The sequence below is a fragment of the Haliotis asinina genome, chromosome 15 (genome assembly GCF_037392515.1).
Source record: "Haliotis asinina isolate JCU_RB_2024 chromosome 15, JCU_Hal_asi_v2, whole genome shotgun sequence".
Taxonomy (NCBI): Eukaryota; Metazoa; Mollusca; class Gastropoda; order Lepetellida; family Haliotidae; genus Haliotis; species Haliotis asinina.
The window spans coordinates 2,841,064-2,850,702 of record NC_090294.1 but is presented as its reverse complement, the minus strand read 5'-3'; the positions used below and the strand labels follow the sequence as shown (position 1 = coordinate 2,850,702).

Below are 9,639 nucleotides of genomic sequence, written 5' to 3'. Positions count from 1 at the left end.
TGCAAGGCAATCCCACACAAATTAAGGATAACATAGGACGCCAAATTGAAAATCAAGATGATATTGAAAACTAATCAGCTTGACTGTGAGAAGTGAAATGATTGAAAGGAACAAGAAGAAGTTGTACAACACTAGCATGAGTGACATTACTGGTACCCTAGTTATTGCTTACCAGTTCTCAGCTCATACCGTATACATCATTGACTCATTATCTACAATAATTGGACAAAAACAGCTTGTCTGTTTATGATGTTTATCATCTCAGACTCTCTAGAGGACATTCCTATCACTGCTAGTTCTGTTTCTTATATATGGTATCTAAATCTACTGTTGATATGTTGATAATAAAGTCCTTTTCTATGAATGCTTTGTCAATTCTAACATGAAGGAATAGGGGAAATATACAGCATGACAAGTCTATACATAACCTCAAACATAACGAGCACTTTTTGAACCTGCCAAATATTTCATTCTTTTCCCACCTATTGCATGCGCTTATACGTACTTCTCAAAGAGAGACTCGCACAACAAGAAATAAACAAAGGAGACTCAAAGACAAAGAGAATTTGTACTACAACAAACATTGAGTGAGTTTACCTTCAGGCCACTTTTAACAATATTCCAGCAATATCACAGTGGGGATGTGTGTGCGCGTGTGCGTGTGTGCGTGTGTGGGGTGTGTGTGGGGAAACACCAGAATGGTTTTCACACACAACAAGGTCTAACAGAAAGCTTCAGCATGATAATAAAAGCTGAAAATAGTGACGATGGACTACATCCTTTTACAGACAGGCAGAAATACAATTATAAAATAAGGATTCAAAATAATCCTATTTGATAACAAAAATGTGCTCAATACTATATGTGATCCAGGTGTAATTTGCAAAAGGACACTCAATCAGGTCTGCATGATGTAATTACTCTGCTATATCACATATTGTGTTGTGTTTAAGGCTCCACTCCTGTGTTGTCGGATAGGATCATGTGAAGAGGATTAGGTCTCTGTAAAGAGAACTGGGTCTTCATTTTTTGTGGAATTTCAAAAACTAGAAAAAACTGAAACAGAACTCAGTCATGAATATGACCTTAACATAACTTAGTCTGATTTTATAAAACAGGTTGTGTTGCCTCACAATCTCAATATATGGACTTTGTTATTAAGACTGTTTTCTTCGTCTTCCCACAACACATCATTTTTCAGAACATCTGTCATGTCCTCTGAATAGACCAGAGAATATTTTTTTCCCAGTATTTTTTTATGAGTTTGTTTCAAAGCAATCAAAGCCCACTGAATATAAAGGAATAATCAGTTCTTTGGGACAGGGGTGAAATGGTACATCACAATATAAGCAGACAACATGCTATTTTGCCTTTGGTTCGGTATACTGTAATGCAATCCACAAATTTGCTATTTTTTGGTTTTCAAACCGTCTTTTCTATCTAGTCATAAAAAGAAGTTTTGTTCATTCAAAACAACAAAACCTATTGAATCCACCCCAAGTCCACAAGTAAGCTTTCACTATGATTCGTGTGACAGAGAATTACAACAAAGCTAATGAATCACCCAGAAACAACAAAACAAGACGCAGATTACAATAAACCTATCCCTGGTGAGGATTAAGGCACCTCTTGTCATCACAGATTCACAAGTCCTGCCACTCATACTTCAGTTGCTTCCACGGCCTTGAACATCTGACCTCAGTGCAAAAATATTCTTATTCATCAGGTTCCAACAGATATGAAAACTTTGATAACAAACAACTGATAAAAATAACCAAGGTATCCAAATCTTGAAACACCAAAATGTTTCAACAATATTCATCCCAAAGAAATCTGCACTGTCATCTTGAATCTTTCTCCTGCAAACAATCAGAGAATCCCAGAGAACATCAGAGAATTCCCCAGTTATTCAGAACTAGTCTCTGACAAATAGCAACACATTTCACTGGGTAGTTTTCACCTGTCGCAAGATCAAAATGATCTTTTCACAGCCAATGCTCTAGCTGCTGCTTGCAGCTTCTGCTCACCAATTACAACAAGTCACACAGCTGTCAGTCAAAACTGATATGACCCACAAGTTCATCCATATATGGCTAAACACTATTTCCTGTCTATACTTCCAGCCTGGGTAAATTTACAATAAACCATTAGGTTCACCTGAGAACGAACCATCATTGAGTCAGATTCTATTTTTCCACAAAACAACTGAGAATTTGTTGAATTTATATGCTAATTCCTTGAAGGTTTGAACAGACCTCCATCAATACATCTGGAGCATAATCCTGGCATAACGGCTCTATAGTTTTGCTCATTTAAGGTTAAGCACCTCTAACATAAGTGGCTCAATTTCCAGAGGATTCACCTGCAAGAGGACCTTCGCGTGGCCATCACTTATTCCTTTGAGCTCATTCAGTTTCTGGCTAATAGCCACAAAGTACTCCTTAGCATAAGTGAAGGAAAACACAGACTCAAGGTAGTGCTTCAGGAGCACCAGATACTTGTCCTGAATATCAGAAAGAAGTTGATGATCTTTCACATTTGGTCCATCAGGATTGAAGATAACGATAATTAACGCAAGTCCAAACAAAGAAAAGTCATTCTTCATAATTGTTTTTAATGCACGACAGTATTTTATGTGGGAGTCATGTAATTCGACGAAACCTGTTGCTTTCTTCAGTATCACAGTAGACACTTCTCCTTTTGTGGTCAGCCAAGAATCTCTTTCCACTATGTAAAATGAAGCCGACCGAAGAAGGAGTGTACTAAGCACTGCACCCTTTAGTGAGGATATTTGGTCCTCCTGGCTGAGGCGCCGAAAATCTTCCAAACGTTTCACAAACTTGATAAGACGTCGAACTGCAACTTCTGAATGGTTGATGAGGTCATTGACACTGTGATAATTATCTTCTTGCAGCGCTGCACTGCTGTTGTGCATGCTCCCTACAGTGGCCTGGTACGCAATTCCCACCTCAGTCACTAACGTCTTTTCATTCCCACTCAGCCGCCTATACATGCTTTCATCAGAAGGAAGATCACAACTGTCCACTGGAACATTTATTTTTTCAAAGGTAATGTATGCACTCTTGGAGCAAGGAATGTCTGAGCTTGAAGGGACTTCTGTGGAAGGTGTCGGTGGGGAGTACATGCTGGAGGACCCAACAGCGTTGACTTCAAAGTCTGGATCAATCGGCTCATCCTTCACCAGTGTATGTTGTTGTGTAACCTGCCGCTTTATTCTGTTTTCTGCCACTTTCTCCATCCGAGCTTTCCGTTCTTTCTCATCTGTCAAACACAACATATTTCATGAAAACATATTTGTGTTTCGTTGCAAAAGCAGAAGTAGTCCATTTATCGTATTTTCTCAGAGCATAGTGTGAATTTATGAAGCAGATTACTGCCAACCTCCTAAATGTAGATAATTTCTGAACATCCAAGTACATAATACTAGTTATTGTAGAATTTGTAAACATACATGAAAACCAAAAGGTTATTACATTAAGAAAGGTAATCACATCTCAAAACTAAAAATGACAATAACAAGTATCACAAAAAGTTGAATGTCAAACTTGAGGATACAACAGTTAGGGTTTGAGATCAGCATTTCTTTCTTCATTGTTTAGAAGCTCAATTATTTTTCTAACATTAAAAGGTGCTAAGCTTCACAAATAGAAAAAAAACACACATTATTCTTTGTGTTTACAAAACAGCATATTATTTTACTCTCATACAATGAGAAGCACAGAAATGTAACAGAATACAGACATGGCTATCTTCCTTATAAAAAAGTCAGTTTCTCCTGTTTTCTTCCCACATTAAAATCTGTCAGTTTCTTTGAAAGAATCTCTCTCCCAGATCCATGTATCACTGGTAAATATCTTCAGGAAGTCTTCATGAACACTTCAGGGGGTCTTCATGAAGTATTCTTGAACTCTTCATGAAGGATCTTCATGAACTCATCATGAAATATCTTCAGGAAGTAGATGTCTCATTTAATGTTCATGAAGTCTTAATGTAGAATTCATGATGTTTTCGACAAGGTATAATCATCATCTAAGATATTGTTTTCTTCCTTTCATTACCCAAACTTAGTGACTGAGTGAGCATTATCTTTCAGCAGATTTCAGTAATATTCCACCTGAATGGTTTGGCATGTACCAGTGGGGAGTCAAAAACAGACCTTGGTATGATGGGCCCTCAACAGTCATTTGGCACCAGCAGACTGAAGTGTTTGGGCACACACTGCATGGCATTTGATTGCTATACACCATTATGAACTCTGTACATGTATGACCTAAAAGCTCTGAGCATGAATAATTGTGATGATTTTATCAATTATCATAACCACAATAACTGCGAGCATGCTGACCATGCTGGTTCACTCAAAGGACAAAATTCAATTTGAAAACAATTCACAACTTAAATATTTTTTTTTTTAAACAATGGTACATGCAACAAACAGAAAGTACAGGTAAACAGGAGCAAACATAAACACAGTAAATAGACATATATATTATGTTCCTACAAAAAACAATATGATTACACAATAAAAAACAATACAATCATAATGATAAACACAAAAACAGTCCTCCCCAGCACTTTGAGAATATTTCATTGCAACACTTGAATAACCCATCTATCATTTGCACATACTGCCTGAGGTCTTCATAAATGGGTCAACCAAACATAGCTTAACCTTATTGTTTTTCAAAAGTAAGCTTGAAATAGTCATGTCAAACTGACCTTCTTCCTTGTTCTGCAATAACGGTTTCAGTGTTGAAAATTCAGGCACTGATTATACACTCGGGGTTTTTGTGTGTGGAAAATTGGAAATTTCATTTCACATCTTGTCTACTTTCTCAATAAAAAAACCCCTGTTTATTCACTGATGAAAAGTATATCTCATGCAATAAACAACTCAACTCCTAATTACAAATATATTCCACACTTCCCTTAACTCTACTCAGTTGAAGTGCCATACATGAAGAGCTCTTAGTCTTTTCTTTAACCTGCTTTGACAGTCCATTTTAGGGATGTCATTCCATACCAGTCTTACCAAAGGACTTACCTAATATCATGTCACTTTTCATTCCAATCTCAAAGCACTTCTTTAACCGGCAGTACGGACAGAACCGCCTCGTCCGTACATCAATGGCACAGTTTCCTTGAAAAAGGCACTTCACTTTCTGAAAAGAGAAGAAAGAAGTAACATCTGAATGAAACCGATGAAACCAAGGTGAACACACTGTAAATGTTCTGGCATCAGGGTAGGTTTGTGGTTAAATGGTAATATGAGACAGTAATGAGGCTGCCCGTCTCAGAACAGCTCAGAGGCAGCTTGACTTGTAGAACTCCACTTAGGTGACTGAGAAAAAACATTCCATGTTGTACCTTACGCGGACAAGACTCTGGATCAGTGAAGTATGGGTGAGTGAGGGAGTCCGGGTTTACGTCCCAAGTTCTAGCAATATGGCGGCAGTCTGTAAGGAGACTCATTCTGGGCCAGGCAATCCAGTGATCAACAGCCTGAGCATCAATCTAGGCAACTGGGAACCAATGACATGTGCCAACCAAGTCCGCAAGAATGACCACCAGATCCCATTAGTTTATGGAGGTGGTGGTGGTAGTGATAATGATCAGCAGTAGTGGTACATCCTCCAGTGGATGTATACCACTGTATATACTCATCTCCATTTTCAGTGACTACAGTTTTATGGCCATTGTATATGTAAGGAAAATGTGCCCAAGCTGGGGATTTAACCTGCATCTTCAGCATAACACGCGAAAAACAGTTGGCTATGAAGATTTCATTGCATAATTTGCTTAATCAGCCATCAAGAAAATTTCTCTGTAAGGATAACATTTCAAAGATTTTTCTCCTTATTTTACATTTCTAAATGTCAATGGGTTATACTTATAGACAGAAACAGTAAATACTAAAATCTAGTGTTACAGATTATTATCATTTCATCATGAATGAAGGTTAAGAGTAAAACTATGCATTCTCTTCAAACAGATATTCAATAATTCCTCCTAGTTCTTTTGTAATCCTCAAATAAATAGGAATACTTTCATGCTTTCTAAATTGTGACAAAGATAATAGTGTTACTATGACAATGCTGAGAAACTTGAGATATCAACATCTGCTAAAAACTTAACATGACATTGCCTTTCTCAAATTTGCATCCTGTATGCGTGAATTACATGCAGTAGGGACTGGTCTTCAGCAATTACTGGTTACTGGAAGAGAAGACTTAAGAGAGCAGGTGGTCAGCTTTGGAGCTTGATGTATGGCATAATATTGAAACTGCTTTGATCAATACTCAGGTAGTCAAACAAACAAACATGCAGGAGTCCTAAGCTACTTGTAAGCACCTTTATCGGACCTTTTTGCAGGAAACAATAATTTTGCACTTTGTTCTTTTCATTTGAAGGACGAGATATGACATCTGAAGGGTCACAACCTATTCTTAGCAACATGACACTTGGTTGCAACAGCTAACATGGACCATTTATGACTAACATAACACGAAAATCCATATGAACTGAATATTTTTTATAACATCTTTATTTACTTTCATAAAAATATTTCAGACTGACAGACAAACAATTACCAGGTCATCTTCAGCACAGAAACATTGGAAATACATTTGATTTTTAAAAAGGAGAAATGCAATCAAACTAACAGCACTGTGATAATTTGAGAACTTGGCTTGCAGTGAGATATGATTTCTGAAGACCAGCCATGTTAGCACCATGCGGTCAACGAATATCAAGGTCATATAGCATGTGGTTTTGAATAGACGGAGATAACTAAGTAAATCTTGAAAAATACATTGTCATAATGTACACAAATTGCATTCGAAAGATGAGGATGCACAGCTAGAATACTGAGAAATATGTTCAATATGAGCAGACAAATTTTCACATCCCTCATATGGATACATTGTTAAAAAATCTGATGAAAATATCTAGTCTATCAAATTCTGCAGCTAGAAAAATCAGGTTGTATGCATGGGTTGTAGATGGCTGGATGTGATATCACGCCATTAGGACATCTGTGCAGCTGTGAAAATGTTACACTGCATTCGATGGCTAAAAGTGACTAAGCAGAAAAAACCCTCCTACTTTATTGGTCCTAATTCAAAATACTAGTCACTCATACAAACCCAACATGCACATCAACGTGAGTTTGGAAAAGATAAATTACAATCTAGTAAGTTTTACTGTATTTTCCTGCAGATTTGTGATAAAATATTGACTGCTATAGATGAACACGTTATGTGTGTACTTTAAACAGTAAAATGTATCAGATGTCAGGCACTGAATGTGCTTGCATACCATAAGATCAAGCTATTTTCCTTTGCCATGGCTATCTATGGAAGAATAGCTTCTTGTTTGTACACATAACTTTTTCTTACTGCAAACTCAAAGTGTCAGGTTGCAATGCAGCCCTAGAAAGTACTCAACCATCAAATCCTCTTTTATAAATATTTACCATGTTTTCTCACACAATAACATAGGAGACATAATATGGTGTATTTTGAATTGTAGGGACTAAAGTTACTGCAGATTTTGTTGGGGAACTAGGATTAAAAAACTGGCATGATATACATACGTAGTATTTGTCATCATGCACCTGAATATACCTAACTAGGTTTGAATGCATTAAGATGAGCTACTCACTATGCTTGAGTGCCCAAGTGGACCAGGGGCCAGGTCCCTGAGTACTAGGGACGGATGGTGTGTCATGAATGTGTATAAAACTGACACCTGGAGGCAAGAGGACATAGTTCACCAGATGTTAAGGTATTTGAATAAGATAAACACTGTGTACAAAGATAAAAGTACAGGCGTGGAGACAGGGCATCCTGTTAATTACTGTTGTGATCTGAACATCACAGCAGTGTTTCTGTTCTCTGGTATATACCTGAACAAGGACGGTAAAATTCATTGGGGACCAGTAAATGGAAAGCTAGCCATACACAGTGTTCGGTAACCATGTATTGAAATAACAAAAACTCACGGGTAAGCGAAATGACAGTCTTGGCTGTGCTTTCATGATAAAAAAAATTGTTCTGTTTCAGAAATACCCGGGCTAAAAATAACTTTGACAGTTCATCTGACATCTTGTGATTGGGAAACGTAATCAGTCATTCGGAATTTTCAGTTCAATTATTATTATCTTGAATTATAGCTTAGCTCGTAACGAATCAGAGAAAGCTGAAGTTATTTTTTCCGACTGTCTAACTGGTTCAAATTACAGATAAAGTCCATCTGCGTCAAAATCTCCCCAATGAATTGCTATGAACTCAGTTAGAGTGCAATTCGTTTGGGAGATTTTGACTCAGATGGACTGTAGTCATCCGTTGCCATAACCTGGGTCTTGGGGGTCTTTTTCACAAACCACACAAATGTTTATTAAACACTGGGTGAAGGACGACTGTACTGCAGTAGCACATGTCATGGAGGAACCTATGGACATGTGTCTGCACATGTTAAGACTTGATAGGCCAAGGATTATAGTTTATGTTGCCTGCTTCACCAGACTTCATGAGAAGCCAGAAGCCAGAAGCTTGTTCCAGATTAGGATTTAATGTGAGACAGAAGGTGGTCAACCACACCTTCAAATGTAGGTCTTACATAATGCTTCACGAAATCCATAATTTTCATCAATTTTATGGATTCAAACAGCCACACATGTTCTTGCATTTCTGAATTCACATTTCATTTTGAGTGTCTGATGACTATAAATTGCGACTGCATGCATTCCAACACAGAAAGAACCTGACTTGAAAACTTTGCTCTGTAGCGTGACCAGCAGGAGACTAAAAACTAAGCAGTGATAAATCCTTATAGCTTTTTATAATTACATATAGCATTTTACAATTACAACATCCCACTTGGTTAAGAGCAAGCAGAGGCCTGAAATATGTTACAACTGTTACAACTGATTGTTTGGAGGTGCTACAGTTGACTGAACCACAGACAAGTTATTCTTAGCTAGAACACCAACATCCTCGATATCTCCAGGGTATACGTTCCGATAAGTCTCCACTATACCCTGGACGCATCTACGGCTCTGCCAGATAAATTTATTACCACCCTTGGCTGGCTCCGCCTTCTCACAGTAGCCAATCAGCCAGGCCGCCATTATAGCAGAGCTTGCCAGTGTCAACAAAGGTAGCGGTCGCAACTGCGAAGGTTTGCCCACAGTGCGTCCCAGATTTTAGGGAAATCATACAAACAAATTGACAGGTCCGAAACTTTAAAACAGCATATGCAAGAATGCCTTCTACCTCTTCCAGAGAACCTCTGCATGGTTTCTGTTGCCAAGTATAATCGGTTGGATAATTCAAAAAACGAAAGTGAGTTGTGATTGGTTCGCTCAACTTCCCAGCGTAGACACCTGACTGGATGAAAAGACAGTCAAGGGAGGTAATAAATTTATCTGGCAGAGCCGTAGATGCGTCCAGGGTATAGTGGAGACTTATCGGAATGTATACCCTGGAGATATCGAGGATCTAACACCAATGAACAATGAGGTATCTAATGTTGTGTTAACATGGCTAGTTTATCTGTAGTTTTGGTGAATGAACATTATATTGTTACCAGCTATCTACAGCCTATATTTATCATTTA

The 9,639-nt window shown here is 37.9% G+C and overlaps 1 protein-coding gene across 1 annotated transcript in view; it reads right to left on the bottom strand.

Moving 5' to 3' along the window:
- Nucleotides 1-349: 349 nt before the first annotated feature.
- LOC137265505 (vitamin D3 receptor B-like) overlaps nt 350-9,639 on the bottom strand; it is a 30,936-nt gene continuing 21,646 nt past the window's right edge. The window contains exons 3-4 of the mRNA XM_067800919.1: nt 5,066-5,183; nt 350-3,282 (exon numbers count right to left, since the gene is read on the bottom strand). Coding sequence (XP_067657020.1) covers nt 2,309-3,282; nt 5,066-5,183 — 1,092 coding nt within the window. The 3' untranslated portion in view covers nt 350-2,308. The remainder of the gene's footprint in view (nt 3,283-5,065; nt 5,184-9,639) is intronic.